Source organism: Balaenoptera ricei, chromosome 2 (assembly GCF_028023285.1).
Source record: "Balaenoptera ricei isolate mBalRic1 chromosome 2, mBalRic1.hap2, whole genome shotgun sequence".
NCBI classification, from domain to species: domain Eukaryota; kingdom Metazoa; phylum Chordata; class Mammalia; order Artiodactyla; family Balaenopteridae; genus Balaenoptera; species Balaenoptera ricei.
This window is the reverse complement of record NC_082640.1, coordinates 79062548-79082137: the sequence shown is the minus strand read 5'-3', so window position 1 is coordinate 79082137 and position 19590 is coordinate 79062548. Positions and strand designations below refer to the sequence as shown.

At 36.9% G+C, this 19590-nt stretch overlaps 1 protein-coding gene across 5 annotated transcripts in view; it reads left to right on the top strand.

Annotated features, from left to right (window-relative positions):
• TCF12 (transcription factor 12) overlaps nucleotides 1-19590 on the top strand; it is a 373055-nt gene that overhangs the window by 537 nt on the left and 352928 nt on the right. For all 5 annotated transcript variants that reach the window (XM_059913202.1, XM_059913200.1, XM_059913209.1 and 2 more), the window contains exons 2-3: nucleotides 691-787; nucleotides 1712-1784. In XM_059913202.1, coding sequence (XP_059769185.1) covers nucleotides 713-787; nucleotides 1712-1784 — 148 coding nt within the window. In that variant the 5' untranslated portion in view covers nucleotides 691-712. The remainder of the gene's footprint in view (nucleotides 1-690; nucleotides 788-1711; nucleotides 1785-19590) is intronic.

The window sequence follows — 19590 nt, the reverse complement described above, 5'->3', positions numbered from 1 at the left end:
GCAGGTCCGGGGCCGGCCGGCCGCGGGCAGGGCAGCAAAAGTGGGAGGAGGCCGAGCCGGGGGAGGAGGACGCCGGGCAAGAGCGGGGCTAGTTGTCGGTGTTTCTGTTTTCTTTTTAAAAACGCCCCTCGGACGCGCGCGGGGGGGATGTGCTTTCCGACCCCCGGGGCCCGCGGGGGACATCCGGGCGGCGGCGGCGGCCGCAGACGCGGGCCTGCAAGCGGCGCGTTCCCTGCAACTTGTCAGTTCTATTGTTGCCGAGCCAGAGAGTCACTTCGCTACTCCCCTCGCCGCCGCTCCGCTCGCTGGATGCCCAATCGCCCCTCATCCCCGCCCCTCGAGACCCCCGCCCCGGCCGGGCCCCGCGCGTCCGGCACCCCGCGGCTGCGCGGGGTAGGGGGCGCCGGGGAGGGGGCAGGGACGGGCTCGGAAACTTGCGGGAGAGGCGGCGAGTTGAGGGAGCCGCCGCGTAGCTCCCGGGCCGGGCCGAGAAACGCGTGGATTCACGGACCCGGCGCGGGCGCTGGGCTCTCCTGACCCCTGCCCGCGCGGCGGTGGGGAACGAGTAGGGTATTGGAAGTCAGCCCGGCGTTTTTCCTCTTCCTCTACGCCCCTCTCCATTCCCGTACACACTTTGGGCCTCGGTGGTCTCTCGCTGGTCTCTCGCTGAGCCTCTTTCCTCTGCCTTAGGACCTGCTAGAAGTGGCCGAAGATGAATCCCCAGCAGCAGCGCATGGCTGCTATAGGGACCGACAAGGAGCTGAGCGACCTGCTGGACTTCAGTGCGGTATGAGAGCTTTCTGCGGCATCTTGGGGTTCTGCTGAGGTTTACAGAAAAAGAAAGAAAGGGGGGAGAGCGACGTGGAGACTAAGCAGCGTGAACTCGCATCTGCTTTGAGCAGTAGTTCTCAGGGCTGGAGTCCAGCTCCCCCAAGTTGGACACCTGAACTTTGATGTAATGTCTAGACTTGCAGATTTAAAACTTTAATGCCAGAGGGGTCATTTGATTTAGCCAGTTAAAAGGAGAACAGCGTAATCTTGAGCTTTGGTTGAGTCATCCTCTGACCCTGATGATTATTAGGGATTTTGAACTTCATATGAAAAAAATTTTTTTCTTCGACACTCCTAATCATTTCCCTTTTCAAGATGTGGTATAGTTTATGGTACCTGAAAGATGTCAGTTACAGGAAAGCTAGTGAAGGGCTAGGATTCCCAGCCTTTTGGGTTGAACCGTTTTAATATAAATATATATGTACTTATACATGTGTATATGTGTGTGAACATATGCATATACAAGAAGTACATATGTGTATGTACATTAAAAATTTTCTTAACATGGGAAATAATTGAGTGACTTAAAAATACCAGCTGGCCCCACTGCCCTTATTTCTAATGCGTTGAATTCCTTTATTAACTGCTGGTACAAAGCGAAGATCATTGACAGAAACTTACCACTTAAATTTAATAATCTTAGAATCTCTCATGTAACTGACTGGGTTTTCAGAACAGAAAATAGCCAGTATTTCCAAATAGTGTGAGGAAATAATATCACTAAGTGTATTTGCTTTTCTGGTTCTGAGTGTATATATCCAATTTTATTTTAACTTCCCTCTGAAATACAGCAACTAATTGATGACTCTTGGTGAACTTTTGTTTGCAAGGAATCTAGAAGAATTTCACAACTAACAGATGCGTTTGGATTATTTTGCAGATGTTTTCCCCACCTGTTAATAGTGGGAAAACCAGACCAACGACACTGGGAAGCAGTCAGTTCAGCGGATCAGGTAAGATCATGTCTAAAATCAGAAACTCATATTTTGGTGTTGTGATGTCTAGTTAAAACTATAAACAAAAACAAACAAGCCCCAAATGTGGGCTGTTCCTTTAAGGATCCATTGACATTTCTTCAAGAATTTCAATGTGAATTTAAAAAATTGTTCTCTTTTCTCTGAATTTTTAAATTGAAAATTATCTTGTTTGAGTGCAAGGGATTATAGCATGCCTCTGTATTTAGAAAAGTACCAAAAGAAAATGCTCTTTGGTCCATGTGTAGTATTTTTTTTTTATTGTTTATTTAAATATTTATATTTTAAAATTTTTCTAAATTTTAGCCCATTAAGGTTATTAAACCTTTGGATTCTAAAGAATTGGTAAAATAATATTATTTAAAATATGCATATGAAAAGTGGAATTGAGTCAAGCAGTAATTAGTAACACTTATTTTAAAAGATGGCTATTCCTTTTGGAAGTGTTCAGGAAATTAACAATTTTGTGCACAGTTATTTAAAATGTTACAAATAAATGAATAGAAAGTTAGATGTACTTTCAAATAACACATGATTGAATTCTGTCCTACGTTAATGTTACATGAGGATGTTTAGAGTAAGTTAAATTAGATTCCTAGTTCTACACTAGTGCTTTCATCCTCAAATTTACTTTCTGTATATTTATAACTACTCTACTCCATTATTAATATTTATCCCATATTTCTTAAGTGTGCATTTTTGGTTTTTTTTACTTAGTTATACTCATGATTTAAAAAAAATAAACTTTCCAGAAGCAAGGTCCATTCTAGTGTACAAAAGCTATCATTTTCTGTTTAACTTAGATTTATTCCTTAGTGCTGGGAGAGGTTAAAAAAAAAAAAAAACAAAAAACAAAAGCCAAGACAGCAACATAAGAAAACCAGCTGTCAAATCTCTAGGCTGAAACTCAGTAATTCCTTTTTGACCGGTGCTTTTTTATTTCCCATGGTAAAATGATAGTTGATTTCTTAAGATACTGTGGGAGCAAAACATCAGAAAAGAAGGTCAATTTCATAACCAATTTAACCTTTTATACCACTTTACATTAAAATAAGTTTCTATTTAAAAATCATACACTACCTTAATTTACTAAAATTCATTTTTAATGATGAAATTACAACTTAAGGGGAAAATATAGCATGTTGTTTAACATCTCAAATAAAAACATTTTGAATTTTAAATATCCTAAAGATTAATATTATCCTTAATCAAAAGGATATCATAAAATGTCAGCCAAACCCCAGCTCTTCTCCCATCTCTATCCATTTATTGGTAGTGGTTTGAAAATCATTGCTTTTTTGGGTTGAGGAGAGAAAATTATTAGTTAATATAGAAGAAGGCTATATTCTCTTTCTTTACTACTGTTTTGAGTACATGTCAGTTTTCACAACTGATACATTCTCAGGAACTTTCAAATTTTCTTTGTCTAATACATAGTAGATGCTTAGTATATTTCATTAAATGAATAGTGATATTGCTGTTTCAGACTGTTAGCTCTGACTTGAATTGTAGAAAATATATTTAACTGACATTCATTGATATCAAGGACATGAACTTCAGAAACTGGCTATTAGAAATACTTTCTGTTTTTAGAATAAGGGCAAATATATATTTTTTACTTTTTAAAATTAAGGTATGATTTATGTAGTCTAAAATTTAAAAAAAAGTTCAGTGAACTCTAGCATGACATCGGAGCAGTTGTGGGTCCTTTCTGTAGTATGCATTATACAAAGAAAAAAATTATTTTTCTACATTGTAGAAGTGTTCATAATATTTGATTCTTTAGAGCAGGAAATTTTTAGCTTTAAAACTGTTAGGTTTTTTTATCCGTTGAAAATTTGAACTTAAATATTTATTTGCGTGGTTTGTTTTAAATTTCAGGAAAAAATTGTAATTAAAAAAAGCTGTGACCTCAGATAATCAGTGAATGGATTTAGATTTGGGGGGAAGGGAAAATAGCAAAGCAGTCATTTTATATGAAAGTATACTGGTAGATATGGTCCTATAGCCATTTCTTAACTTAAAGGAAATTTCTAAAAGAGGTTGGTATGGCAATATTGTTTTATTTGTGTATTTTATTGACACTTTAATAATCTTCTGACCTCATGTCAAAGGATATGTAATATGTCCTAATGCCTGATTATTTGCAGTGTATAAGGAGCTAAAGATCTGACTTTCCTTCTGAAGAGGTGACTTAAAGATTAGAGTTATCTTGTTTTTGAAGTAACATTTGCAAAATCCCAAGCCTTTTGCCTCATGAAAACTACAATTGTGTAGTATAATTTTCTTTATTGATTGTCCTTTTTGAGGATGACTTAATTTCAGTGTATGCTGTAGTACGTGATATTATTTTAAAATCTTATTCCTAAAGCGATATATAACTTGTATGATAGCCGACACTTTATCAAAAGTCTCAATGGAAAAGGCTAATGTGTATTTTCTATTACTTATTTGTCTTGAGGAATTTTTATAGTCATATTTTTTCATCAAGGGTGTTAATTTTCTTTGCATTATGATACAACTGTGAATTTGTCTGCTTGGTATGATAGAAGCTGTGAGGTATTCTTATGGTGACCTTGAGAGAGGGGTTTCTCTCTGTAGGAGTTAAAGGTGAGGCACTTTTGTAGGACAGTGTAGAGGAGGAAAGCTTGTTGAAAGGATTGACAAACTGGAAATAGTTCTGGTGTTTAAATCCACTGTCCCGTCCAGCTTCAGGGATTGAGTATGGAGAATTAAATTGTGATACTGGATTTAATTTTTGGTAGTTTAAATGTTTACATGATATCTGAAAAATTTCCTTTGTTAGTTTTTGAATCCAAGTAACGAGATGTTGGAAGGGAGTGGGATAAATTTGTTTAGTAAGCCATCTATATATATTGAGTCTGTCTCTTATATTTCTATCTAGAGAGTTATTTTAACAAGCAAGTAAAGCTTTTACTTTTCCTTGTTCAAATCAGACTTTTGTAACACTGTAGATTTCTTCTTGCTCAAGATTTTTGGAAAGAATTATAAGAACTATTTTCTAGCTCTTAATTTTTTAAAAGGAATACAGTTTTTCACGTGGGTATTTTCATATGCACATTTGGGATTTTTGAAAATATTGAATTTTCAAAGAATTTTCTGGGAGGCCAGAAAAATGAATTCTCATTAAATTACTCTTCAATATTTTTTTAAATTAAACTTTTTGTTTTGAGATAATGGTAGATTCATAAGCAGTTGTAAGAAACAATACAGAGATCCCACTTTTACTTTAACATGTTTCCTGCAACGGTAACATCTTGTAAAACTGTGGTACGATATCACAACTAGGTTATTGACAGTGATATACTCAAGATACAGGAACAGTTCCATCATCACAAGGATTCCTGGTGTTTCCCTATTATAACTGTATCTACTTCTCAAGTAATTTTTTTAAAAAAGGGAAAGATTAGTAAATACCTACTCACTCAATTAAAATGGAGTAAGCTTTTCAAATTGCTATAGCATTATTTGAAATATCAAGAAAGAGAACACCAAAATTTTACCAATGTGTTTTTTAACTGAACTGTAATATAAGTAGGAATGGTAATTTTAAATAGAGGGGAAACTAGATTTAGCTTTTTCACTTAAAGTATTGTAGAGTTATGAGTAGGATGTGTTTCATATTGTGTACCTATCAGTGTTGAAGTTTGTTAACTATAGTGTATAGTGATACACACTCAAATTTAGTAGTGTTATTTGGTTAACTGAACCATATTAGACATTTGCTTCTGGCGAGCTGTAGTGATGAATTAGAGAAACTGCAGAGTTAGCAGGCATATGAGGAAAAATATAATATTTTAGGATAAATATGGTCTGCTGTTAAGTGGCTCATTTAATGTAGAAGTTAAGTAACAAAGGAGTCTTTTAGAGAAAATCTGTATATGAAAATACATTCTTGGAAAACAAAAATTAGAGACAGGAGTATAACCATGAGTACTGTGTGCTTTTTGGAGTAGTTCCTGTAGTGCTCTTTTAAGTAGTCATGGCTTATAGTGGATTTGAAAACCAGTTTGATTAGGTCACAGTATTTTAGAGACTTGTTTATTATATACAGTGAGCCATACCTTTAATTAATTATTATTTCTATCTGTTTTGGTTAACAATTTAAACATTTAAAATCATTTTCTTGGATAGGAAGATAAAGGTGAAGATACTCAACTTTAAATATAAACACAATTGTTTTCACATTTTAGATTTAATGGGCCTATTTAAGATAATCTCTTATTAAAGCCAAATAGTCTTTTTTTGTTCTTGAACAATTGATACTCATGTCTGGAATGTCACTGCCTGCTTAGTGTTGTCAAAGACTTGGATAACTCTTGCCACAAGAGAGTAAAATAACACTATTAGAAAAGGTCTCCTGGGGAAAAAAAAAGGAGTTTCTGGACAGTGTGGAGGATGTCTTTTTTAAAAAAGTATTTAATAGAACTGCTTTTGGGTATTGCTTGAATGTGTTTTTTTGGATGGGAATGTTGAAATTACAAATCTAATGCTTTTGTGCTTAGGGAATAAAATGAAAAGAAGACAAACATTTAAATATATTAGTTCAAAAGACTTTCTGCTTTGTTAAATAGTTGAGCCATATTTATCTTAGATTTATCAGTTAACCACATATTTATTTAGTATTTACTTTGTGCAGGTTGTTATTCTACTAGCTTTTGGGAAGGTGACAAATGGAGAAGGACATAGATCAAAAAAAGTGGAGGCATTTAATTATCTAGACAGGAAGATAAAGTGTAAAAATGTGAGATAAACTTGTATAACATAAAAAATGTCAACAACTGCACATTAATATAGGTTAAATTGAGTCCATAAGAGTAAGAATGTGCTGAGGAGTGTGGGAACTGGCTTAAGGAAAACTCAAAAATGTTGAATTTAAAGTTGACTTTTAAAGGAGATATGAAAAATGAATTAGGGAAGAGAAGAACTGTCCTCCCAGTTGTGGAATAGCATGAAAAGAGACCCGGAAATGAGAGGCTTACTCCAAGGGCCTGTATGTACACAGTTCAGGGAAAGAGAAACTGATTTTTATTGATTACCACTCCTGCACTCCTTGAGTAGCTCATATTTATATACTGTTATCTGGAGCCAGACTGCATGGGTTCAAATCTAATCATTGCCATTTATTAGCTGGTGACCTTGGGTACGTATCTTAACCTCTCTGTGCTTCTATTTCTTAATCTGTAAAATAGGACTAATAATAGTAGCTATCCTCATAGAGTTGTTATGAATGTTAACCGAGTTAGTACAGGTAAAGCTCCAGGAACAGTATCTGGCACAGAGTGAACTGTGGTGGAGTGAATTGTTAGTGGTGAGGCAATAGAATAAGGAAAGCATTTACTTATTCAGGAGGCTATTGTGCTAATCTAGGGATGAGCTGGTGAAGGTTTGGACTTGGTATTAGTATAGGAAGTAGGAAGGGAAAATAGGAAGTAAGAAGGAAAAATACCAGAAGAAAAGGATTGACAGAATTTGAAGGATTGGATTTCTGTACGTAAGAGAAATTACTTTTGCAGTTCTGGCATAATTGGAGAATATAGTGCTGGAGAAAAATAAATAAATAAAGATGCTGGTATGTTTTGAGCATTTTAAATTTCACATGACTTGGGACTCTTGGCTAGCTTGGGGATTTATGAGAGAAGAGTGCTGCAAGATGAGTTAAAAATTTTGGTTAAAAAAAAGCTCTTTTCTGCCTATAAAATTAATACATAATCATCATTGAAAAAATTGGAGAACAGAAAAAGCAACAAGGGGAAAAAGACACCCATTATTTTACTATACAGAGAAAATTGTTACATTTTGATTTATTTCCTTTTAGTCTTTTTTTCCTGTTCTATGTTTGCAAAGTTGAGAGCTTACTGATGGTTTCATTTCATGTCCTGCTTTTTTATTTCACTTGATGTTATGAGCATTTTCTCATGTTCTTAAAGGTTCTTCATAAGCTCCATTTAAAATTATTGTATGGTATTATTACATGGGATGCATATAGCATAACTTATCAAATCAGTTATCTTACTACTTGACGTTTAGAGGTTTTGTTTGTTGATTTGCTTTTTGTTATTATAAAAAATATGATAGTGAATACCTTTTTGTACATGCATATATTTTTATCTACACTTCAATTTCCTTTGGATAGGAGATGTAGATTTTGGTTTTTGTTCCTACAAGTTATAATTAAAACTAAGTGAGTGAATGAATACCCTTAGGGAAATGAACTCAGAGGGAGATAAATGATCAGGTCAAGAATTGATGTTAATGGTGGAGTTAGATGTATAGAATTAGTGACTTTGGTTGATTATTTAATGTAAAAATACAAATTTTTATTTATGGATGGAGTGTTTGATGACATTTGGTGCAGATTTGTATTTGTGTGTAATTTGGTTGTCTGTTGACTGGAGGGAATTCCTGTCATTCTTTGACCTGTGCTTATTGAAATGGAGTGGAATCTAGTTGGAGTCGATCACTGAGAGAGCCCTTGAATTCTTGACTTTTTATAAGAGAGGTAGTATAGTGCAGTGGGAAGAATTGGGCTCAGGAGCCAGATGACTAGATTGGAACAGTGCTTTGCAACTTATTAGCTGGGTGGCCCTAGGCAAGTCATTTAAATGATCTGAGCATACTTTTCTCCTTTATGAAGAGTGGATGATAATGCTTACCTTCAGAATCCTTATGAGGATCAAGTAAGATTATCTCTGTATATTGTCTGCTACACTGTAGATTCAAAAATTGTAGCTGCCTATGGCACCCTCTTAAGTAATACTAATGTAATATTATTATTAATAGTAATAATTATAACCAGTATTATAGCCAGTGTTTATTGAACTATTATCATATGCTAGGTGCTATGCTAAGCTATTTATAGGCATTACCTCATTTTACTTTAGATAAAATGTGATGTTTTATGGCAATGGGGAGGGTGAGGAAATGCCCCCCAAGGGCAACATGTCAGAGTTGCTTTCTAGTGCCAAAATCAGGCTGAAGAATAGTTTTGAAAGGTCATTAGGTACCTAATAACCTTACTTTTATTTTTTGTAGCTCATTTCTTCTTAATACTATTATTTTGTGGACTACATGTTATATAGTGCAGAATGGTAAACAGAAATGTGTACACCTTTTGAAAACCCTCTTTCATGTTTAGGCATCTCCACTTGGATGTAGTGTTTTCTCTATATTGCTCTCCAGTTGCTTGAAAATTTTCCTCTCTAGAATGAAGTGTAGTCTAAATAAATAAATAAAATAAAAATGATGTGACCTGAGAGGATAGAATAGCTGGGAGACAGGTTGGAGAGAATGAGTCTCTAGGGTAGAGCTTCTCCACTTTTTTCTTAATGGCAGGGAAGGAGCATAAACTCCCCTGGGAGCCTGAAGCAACACATTGTAAGTGAGCAGAAGAAATCTTATCTTAAAAATCTTCATGTGCATTTTACTTTCTATTCCCTAGCACAAACATATTTGTTGTAATAGAAATATGTTTTAATTAATCATTAAGTAAAACTGAAGTTCTAGGAAAATGCATTGAGTTTAGCTTATGACATTGCCTTCCTCCTGTTTTCCTTTGTATCTTTGGGGATAGAGGCCAGGGTGGAGTGGGATGCAGTCCTATACTATCCTTTCTTTAGTGAGAAGACCAGCCTTAGAGTATATCTTCTTTGGCTGTCTTTATCCTGGATCTTTTCTTGCTCCTACAAAAATCTATGAAAAGGGAATGTTACATTGGGGGAGGGGGATGGTTTTGGTAGGGAGCAAATTGTTATTCCGTAAGCTGAAGCACAGAGAAATTTGTTGGTAATATATATAGCTGTCATTTGAACTTCTGTTTTCTTTTTCTATCCAGATCATCCTGTGATTTTTTCACATACCCCTGACTTGTATGTTTTTACAGGGAGAGCTTTGATTTTTTGTTCCATGTTTAAAATGTGCTCTCATGTGTTCCAGGTTAAAAATGTGCTCTCGTGTGTTCCAGGTTAAAAATGTGCTCTCATGTGTTCCAGGTTAAAAATGTGCTCTCATAAAGACCATGGTGAGTCATCCAAGCTACTGTAAGCTGATTGGGGACTTAAAGATCACACAGAAATGAAAACAGATTAGGGATTGGTTACTAATTTTTATTGCATTGGACAGTGACTCAGGGATGAAACCTTCAAAATAAAATAAAAAAACAATTTGAGATAAGGAACAGGACAGAGAATACTACCTTTTTTATTAAAAAAAAAACCCACTACTATACCTTATTTTTGGTTATTAAAAATGAAGAAAGCTGGCCCAAGATGTCATTTTCTCAGATCTGTTTTAGGTGTTATGAAAGTGCCTGAATTTGAACTGAGGGAATACTCTGAATTTGAAAAATTATTGCAGTTACTCAAAGGAAGTCTTTCTGGAATTAGCCTCCCTCAGAAGTTGTTCACTTGTTTTCTTCTGGTGGTTTTGCCAGTGAGCCATTGTGAGGCTTTAAAATGAGCAGGATCAACTCATGATGACTCTTGCACCACTTCACTGGTGGTTAATGTAGAGAGAGCACAGGTTGAACTTAATCTGATCACACAACTCTAATCAATGAGCATACGTGCTGCTGCTCTCAGCAAGAGTTATGAGTTAGTGGTGGGACACCATGGGGATCCCTGCTTGGAGGGAATTACAGTCATCCAGCCTCTTTGTTCTGAGGCGTATGTTGTTTTGAGATTGTTGGGAATAAAAAAAAGGTTTACTATGCTACTGGAGAGGAAAAAATGCTAGGCTTACTTTGAACTTACGGAAGAAGCATGATTTGGCCGCAGGTTAGTTTAGAGAATCTGAGTTTATATGGGCATTCATAAACAAGGGATGAAAATCATTGAGTTCTCTTGAGTTAGGAGGTCCTCTTAGATTTTTGCTATTTGGAAACCCTACTGTATCCAGCTGACTTTGACATACTTAGGTTTTGGAAAATGTTTTTCAGTGTTGGTACCAATTTGGAATAAAGTTAAAGGGGGAAGATGATGCATGTTGAATCTCTTGGTGGCAACTTACGGGCAGCTTGAATTGATTATGCTTTTCCAACTAGGCAAGTAATTAGATCCACTTTAAGACTTTATTAAATATCCTAAGTGTCTCTTATTTAAGCATCAGCTAGTTCTTTTTATTTTAGGTGATAGCACAGTTTATTTATTGTATGTCAAGACCACCTTTTTACTTGCCAAAGGTCCACAATTAGTGACCTGCCATTCTGAAATCGGAAAAGATCTGAATCAAATTTTTTCCTTTAAATTCAGCATAAACTATTTTAGTGGCAAGATTCGATCTTATCTGAAGGGAGGCCATTGACATTTCCTATTTTTGTAGTTACTGTATGATTACCAGGTGCTGGGGGTGATTTGTATGATATGGTATGTATACTGTATTTCTTTTCTAAAATCTGAAAAATGGAATTCTAAAACCCACCCGGCGTCATGGATTTCCGAAAAGGTATTATAGACCTCCCTTTGTATGTGTGTGTGTGTGTGTGTGTGAATCTCCCCCACCCCCTCCCCCCTGTTGTTGTTTTCAACTCAGAATAAGAATTTCTCTTTTGTACTAAAAGTCTAGGCTAGAGACAATTATTTTAAATACAGAAAAAAATTGTGGTGGACTTGTTAATATAAAGGAAATTCTTCTTGGAATACAGTATAAGCTTTTCGGACTGAGCTTTGTGGTTTGAGAAGTTTGCCCTATACGTTGTTTTAGGAAGTCAGTTTTCATTTTGAGGAGGTATAAGCTTTTCATCTTTTGGGCCAAGGAGTATAGTGATATTTCCCTGGTCATTTTACATGGAAATTTTCAGGATGCTAACATATATTTATATAAATATATAAAACCAAGTAAGAAATAATTATGTATATATACATATATAAAAAGTCAGCAGCATGTGATTACCTCCAAGATAAAGCCTCAACCTTGACCCTTATCCAAATTTAACTGTGTGAGAGCAAACAGAAGAAAATCCTACAAGTCATATTCATGAAGAAAAGGAGGAGCTAAGATTTGGTTTCATAGAGGACAGACAACAAAACCAGTCTTTGGTAATTTTATTCTCTACTTTTATATCGGTTAAAAGTTTTCATGGGTTAGTAGCATGATGTTTATTCCTGCAGTATACTCATTAAAGGTATCTTCATTAAAAGCAAATTGTGATTCTAATGAGTGTATGAAATTTTCCTCAGGAGCCTGTCATCGGCTCAGTCCCATTACTGTTTAATATAACTATGAAAGTAGCAATGAAGTGAGTGTGTAATAAACTAGTCTTTGTGTATCTGTTTTGAGAGGCAGGTCAATTGGCTATACTGACTTTTCTGGTTCCCTTGTAAACCTGTTCCTTGTTCATTACCAGTGTTACTGTCTGAAGAATCATTATATAATATTGAATAATTAAATCCACATAAAGTTTGTAGAGGTTTGAGATTCCCTGCTGTGGGAACACAGAACAGGCCATACAGCCAGGGTCTGTCTTGCCTTCATACTTTATATAACATCTCTTGTCGAACTTCAGAGTATTGCCAGAGTGGGTAGACTCTGAGACTTGCCGAACAAGTTGTAGAGCAGTGGGACTTTGCCCAGTGAATGATTGGGGGAATGGGAGGAGTCTTATTATTTAAAAAAAATCAATAATGATAAATGTACTTCATAAATATTTAGTCATTCACTATTTAGTCCATAATTCTTGTAGGAAGTTGGTAATTGTTCATTTTACAGAGGAAATAGAGAAATCAACAGTGATACACATTTGCCTGTGGTTTCGTATTGCCCCTCAGAAGTAGCACACTGATCAGTCATAGTTGCACCTGCACTGATACCAATCTACACCAGAGTACGGTTTGTCATGAGGAGGAATTTAATATCTCCAGAAATCTTTAAAATTTTTTGTTGTAACTGGAGGCTTAAATGGTGCCATGCTGATAATCTCCAAAAGAAAGTGCTTCAAGATTTATTTATTGTTAAAAAAGAAAACAGAATAATCAAAAGCCTCCATAAAATAAAACTTTTTTTGTTGGTATTACAAGATATAAGATATAGACAACTACAGTCCGAAATGTCTTTAGGAGAGTATAACTCTTTTTTTTTTTTTTTTAAATTTTTATTTATTTTATTTTATTTATTTATTTATGGCTGTGTTGGGTCTTCGTTTCTGTGCAAGGGCTTTCTCTAGTTGCGGCAAGTGGGGGCCACTCCTCATCGCGGTGCGCGGGCCTCTCACTATCGCGGCCTCTCTTCTTGCGGAGCACAGGCTCCACACGCGCAGGCTCAGTAATTGTGGCTCACGGGCCCAGTTGCTCCACGGCATGTGGGATCTTCCCAGACTAGGGCTCGAACCCGTGTGCCCTGCGTTGGCAGGCAGATTCTCAACCACTGCGCCACCAGGGAAGCCCAAGGAGAGTATAATTCTTTTTGTGTGTGGTCTTCTTTTATTGTTTAGCTGTCATCAGACTTTGCGCCTTGGGAGGAAGATGAAATTTGATAGTTGTAAGATATTGGAATATTCACAGATATTATTTAGTTGAGGCCATAGAAAAGAATGGTTGTTTCATGGTGTGGAAAATTCATTATTTTCACTTGCCCCTTTTCAAAGATTTAGTGTTTGTTTAGTTATAAAGGCAAGTAAAAGCAGATGGAAAATAGTTATTCCAAGGGTAGTTTATAAGTGTTATTAAACATATAGAAGAGGTTTTAATGGAAGTTGTTAAAATTTAATTTTGGCAACAGACTTTTCAGTGCAGTAAAATGAAAAGATTTATTTGAGAGGGTGCTTTTTAGTCCATCTTGTATTATTATTTATTTAAAGTAGACTGGGCTTTCATTTTGTTGAAGAGCATCAGTAGGCATTTGAGAGAACACGCTAATGTGCTGTTGTTTTTTTATTGGTCTGTGTAGAATGGTTTGTTTACTTTAAGGTGGTGGAGAACAGAGAGAGACACATTGTGGTATGCTGGAAAGAGGAGGGGTTTGGAGTCACAAAGTTTTGGTTCATTGTTGGCTTTATCATTTACCAGATTTGTGATCCTACGGCAGTATGTTAACTTCTCTGAGTCTGTTTATCTCACGTCTAAAATGAGAATAAAAATACTGCCTAAGGGGTCGTGATAGTCATCAAATTAAATAATTTTTAAGGAATTTATTTCTAAAATGTGGAGGTTTGTGATTCTGTACGAATATCAGTTGTCTTATGTTAGGTGGCATAGCAACTCTTGAAGGGATTCCAAGTTCACAAGTTGTGCAACGAGTGACTATTCATGCAAAACTCATACATTTCCAACAGTCAATTATTGAAGATTAAATCAGGTGATTGAGAGGGGCAATAGCTTAAGGAACCCCTTATAGTTGGTAATCCTCAAAATCTCAGAATTCTTCAAATGAGTTCTTTCTCTTTGTGGTTAGATGAGGGAAGTTAAAGCAATAAAGTAAACTCTGTTAATTATATCTCAAACCATAGAGCCCCCAAATTAGTACCTTTGAGTCCTATATTCTCACCTTAGTTTTATTTTTTATTTATTTTTATTTATTTTTAAAATATTTATTTGGCTGCATCGGGTCTTAGTGGCGGCCCGGGGGATCTTTTGTTGTGGTGGGCGGGCTCTTCGTTGTGGCTCACAGACTTCTCTCTAGTTGTGGCACACAGGCTCTAGAGCGCAGGCTTAGTAATTGCGGTGCGCAGGCTTAGTTGCCCCGCGGCATGTGGGATATTAGTTCCCCGACCAGGGATCGAACCCGAGTCCTCTGAATTGGAAGGTGGATTCTTAACCGCTGGACCACCAGGGAAGTCCCCTCAGCTTAACTTTAAATGCTTGTTGAGGATCTGTTGTAGTAACAAGGTTAACCACAGGCTTAAGTAGGGTGACAGTTGACTAGTTCTTAGGAAAGTTTTTGCTTTGTTTGATGAGCAGTAATCTGAACAAAACTTTAGTGTCAGTAAGAGTTAACCTTTTGAAGATTTTAAAGTACTGGATGTGGTGGCCTTGATATACTCCTGAGTGAGGATGAGAGGGTGCAAGGATGAGGTTGGGAAATGCAAGTGGAACTCTCATCTGCTATATGCCTCTGCTGGAAGCAGGAAGGGTTGACTTAGTCTTATCCATAAATGACAAGGTATCAGGGCTGGGGCTGTGTGTTGGTGCTACTGTTGCCAGGTTCTTTGTGATTAGGGAAGATGAGGGCTTTCCCAGGTCCCAGTGCTGCCCCTTTCCAATTAGTGTGCTTGTCTGGGTATATAAAACACCTAGGTCACCTTTTATTGGGAAATATTGAGGTTTTTACTGACTCCATGTATGTATGTGTTTATGGGATTGTATTGTTTAGAACTTTTCACTTTGTTTTAAAGAAGGAAATCAGCAAATTCAAACTTCATGGAACCCAGAGCCAGTACTGCTATTGGGGTGGTCTTGATGGAGGCCTGTGGACTGGTAGGCTCCATTGGAGGTATTTGCTGATTGTTCTTTAGGATAAGACAATGACTGGGTTTAGGATTATAGGATGATTTGACAGTCACTTGACAAGAGTCAAGAAAGTTCTGGTGTCTTCTGATTGTAATAATTCCTAATGCCCTCTTGAAGATCGTTATTAAATTGCAGTGACATGAGAGTAGATGGTAGGTGAAACAGAAAAACTAAGGACCTTGGAAATGGATAGCTAGGGTTCCTGAATATAATTTCTAAGAACCCTGGGGCCAGGTGAAGTAGCTTATTTTTCTTTCATAGGTAATTGATGGCTTCTGCATTCTTGCTGCTACTGCTGTAATCTGTTACTCTACCACTGGACATTGTAGTAGTCTTCTTACTTGGCCTCCTTGCTGCCATTTGCTCTCTTTTCCAATCTGTCTTAGTCTGCACAGGCTGCCATAACAAAATACCACAGACTGGGTGGCTTAAACAACAGCAACTTATTTTCCAACAGTTCTGGAGGCTGGAAGTCTAAGATCAGGGTACCAGCATTGTCAGGTTCTGATGTCAACTCTTCCTGGCTTACGGGCTGCCTTTTTGCTGTGTTCTCACATAGCCTTTCCTCAGTGTGTGAGTGAGAGGGGATAAGGGAGAGAGAACTCTCTGGTGTCCTTTCTTATAAGGGCACTAATGCCATCACAGGGGCCCCAGCCTCACGACCTCATTTAACCCTAATTACCCATCAAAGGCCTCATCTCCAGATATTGGCTTCAGTAGATGAATTTTGGGGGGGACCCAAATGTTTAGTCCAAAACACAATCCTCATATCTTTAAAACGTCTTTCTCCTGTGGTTTGTCTCAGAGTCTACATGTGTTCCCTATTGGCTATCAAAACAAACAGAAGTCCCACCTTGGCATTTAAGTTCTTTAATAATCTGTTAGGAACTTACTTTAGCCAGTTTTATACTCACTACTCCCCAGTCTGAATTGTATGGTTCAGTCGCACTGTTCTTTACCTGACCTCCTGCCTTTAGTTATTCTTTTCTTACAAACTGGAATACTTACTTGCCATTTTTGTGCCATTTGAGCCCCCTTTCCTTTATGAAATCTTTTCCAGCCATTTCAGGTCATAATTTTGTAAAAATATGGCTTCCAGATATTTAAAGGACTCTCTGGTAAAGGAAAGTACTTGTTCTTGTTTGCTCCTGAAGGCAAGGCTAAAGCCAATAAGGCAGTTATGGCCAGCAGATTTTGAGTCCAGCCAGTTATTGTAGCTGGACAGCTAATGGGTTAACACTGTAAAGTTTAAAAGAAGACTGAAGCCTGCTTCTTGTGAATACTGAACAAAGGATTTCTGTTTTAGAATACTCTCATTTAAAATATATATAGATATAGATATATGTATTTATATATATATCTTAGATTGTATGTTTTCTGAAAGCAAAGATAGTGTTTTACACTTGTATTTCTGCAAAGTACCCTACTTTAAGGTCAAACACCTGGTGAATGACTATATTTAGGTTTGGGGATGTGTGATAGATTGCTGGAAAGAAAGATTAAATTCCCTAAATTAAATTTCTTAGATTAAATATCCTAAATTGCATTTTTATTTCCTAATATCAGCTGCATGGTGAAGTTTTAAGGAAGCACTGAACTTGTGTGTATTAGCTGTCTGGAGACCTGTGGTGTTCATTTATTAGAATGTTCCACCTGTTCTCGTATTTCTTCTGAAAAGATCTTTGTGCATCCAAGACCCCACATTTAAACATCAAGGATGAGCAGGAAGTGGCCAAGTGGTAAAGCCACTGAGGTTGTATGTGAATACAGCTGCCTCTCCTGAACCACAGCTAGCCCTAGCTCTGAAGAGCAAACTCTTCCATAGTGTTTTCTTTTCACAGGCTGTGTGCCATTTTTGTTCTTTAGTAACGTCATATTGTGGGGAGGATGACTTGTCTGATACTGGCCTTGATTGGGTAGAGGAGCTCTGTTGTATGAGGGCCGTAGGAACCATTTTACCACAGTTTGGAAACCACTAGATGGCCAAAACCTTGGAAGTGATACTTTTCCTACAGTAACCTAGATTTTTGCCAGTTGGGTTAAACCACAGAAGAGAGGTTATATGGTCTAGCATTATAATAGATGTGGGGAAACATCTATAAGAGCAGAAAAAGATAATCTTATTTAATGGAACTGAGTCTATTCACCTGCTTAATTTCTGGTGGAAGGGTGAACCATCATCTTTTATTTAATGCTTCTAAAATCATCCTCAGATTTTTGGGCCAAAAACTGCTTTTGTCGACTGTAGAAAATACGTTGTCTTTGTATTTTGAAATTGGATTGCAAATCTCAACACGAAGTCTTTGGAAATTGTATTTTTTATCTTTTCTTTTTCTTAAGCCAGGAATTGAGTTGACCCTTGTATGTGGAATTTGGAAAAATTTTGTTTTGAGGGAAACATTAATTGAAAGTTAAGGAGTTTTGTTAGGAGAGATCTAGGGGTATATCAATTTGGAGATGTGACCTTTGTGATAAAGATGATAAAAATTCTCATCTCAGTAATCTACCTCAGAACAAACATTGTCCATTGTAAGCTTCTCACTGACTTAAGACCACTTTATCTGAGATAGTGGCTGCTAGACTTTCAGTTCTTATATAGCTTACCCTGGAAATGTATAGACTATATTGCCTTGTGTAGTTTAACAGAGTGTTTATTTCAAACAGCAACTTTCATTGCTTGGAAACCTGCAGATTTCTGAGATGGCACCTTTACCGCCTAAGATTGATTTTTAGCTCTCTGAAAGTGCCCATTTGATCCCTGTGAAAGGAGCAGGTTTGTGTTTATTCAGTGAGTCAAAGATGAGGTAATTGGTATTTTTATGATTTGAATGGAGGCTTTGTATTTTTGAATTTTGTGAAACAAAGCTGTGTTTGTAAACACATTTCAAAAATATAAATGACACTTTTTGGTGAAGATGTTCACTGAATAGCAAGAAAGTTCAGAAAAAAAGGAGCTTTTGTTAACATTTAATAATAATCTAACTGTTTTGATTGACTATCTCGTTGATGTTTAAAGAGTACCTAATTTTTAGAACTTTTTGTATTGCAAATAATCCTCAGACTGGGTTGCGGTAGGAAAATATTTTTTTGGTATCCAATATTCCTATACTAGCTTGGAGTTTTCAACTGTTACCTTCGTTTAGAAGAATGTATCATAAGCAGTGTATTTCGATATAAAAATCGTCTTGGGAAGCTCTAGGAAAGCATTTGTTTAGTGTTCCGATGTAAGATGAACAAGTTGCTGTGATATTGGACCAATAACATAGGAATATTTTGGTATGGCTCAGCTGGTTTAGATGTAAATAAACGGTGTAAAAGGGTTCAGGCAAAATCCAAAGTGGGTCTTCAGAGATTGTGAAAAGAAGCGGTTAATTTTATACTCCCCTCCAATTTCTTCTTCTTTTAAAGGCTTGTTGGCTTTTGAATGAAGTTGTCTGTTCTGTTATGGAAGTGTTGTTTCCAGAGGAAGTGTATTTTTATCTATTTGTAGTGGTTTTCACTAACCTAGGTGACACTGGAGGGGAAAGTGTTAAATTTTAAATTAATTTTGAAAGCCTATATGTAAGTGCTGAAAATGTTTTCTTCTGTTAACTATTTTTGAAAAATTATAAAAATACAAGCCAAAGCTAAAAAAAATCTGAATAGCATAGAAAGCTATATGGTGAAAAACAAAAGTTCTTCTCGTCATTACTTCCTGTTCCCCATTTCCACTCCCTTGGCAGAGATTTACTCTGTTCAGTTTCTTCTCAGAGTTTTTCATGCATATGCAAGCGATACCTAGCTCTTGTTTTTTTTTTTTTGAAATATGTGAAACGTTTCTTTTTTTTTAAATTTATTTTATTTATTTATTTTTGGCTGTGTTGGGTCTTCATTTCTGTGCGAGGGCTTTCTCCAGTTGCGGCAAGTGGGGGCCACTCTTCATTGCGGCACGCGGGCCTCTCACTATCGTGGCCTCTCCTGTTGCGGAGCACAGGCTCCAGACGCACAGGCTCAGTAGTTGTGGCTCACGGGCCCAGTCGCTCCGCGGCATGTGGGATCTTCCCAGACCAGGGCTCGAACCCGTGTCCCCTGCATTGGCAGGCAGACTCTCAACCACTGCGCCACCAGGGAAGCCCCTAGCTCTTGTTTTTACACAATAGGGAACAACAGTTCTGCAACTTAACCTTTTCACTTAACAAGAGAGGGTGAGTAGGGGATCACTATATAAAGGGCATTCTTGAGCCCGTATTTATTTTACTAGGATATTTTGATTTCCTAAAATATGTGTAATGATTTGACCTGTTATAGAAAGTGACATAATTGTACAATACATATGACTTAATGAA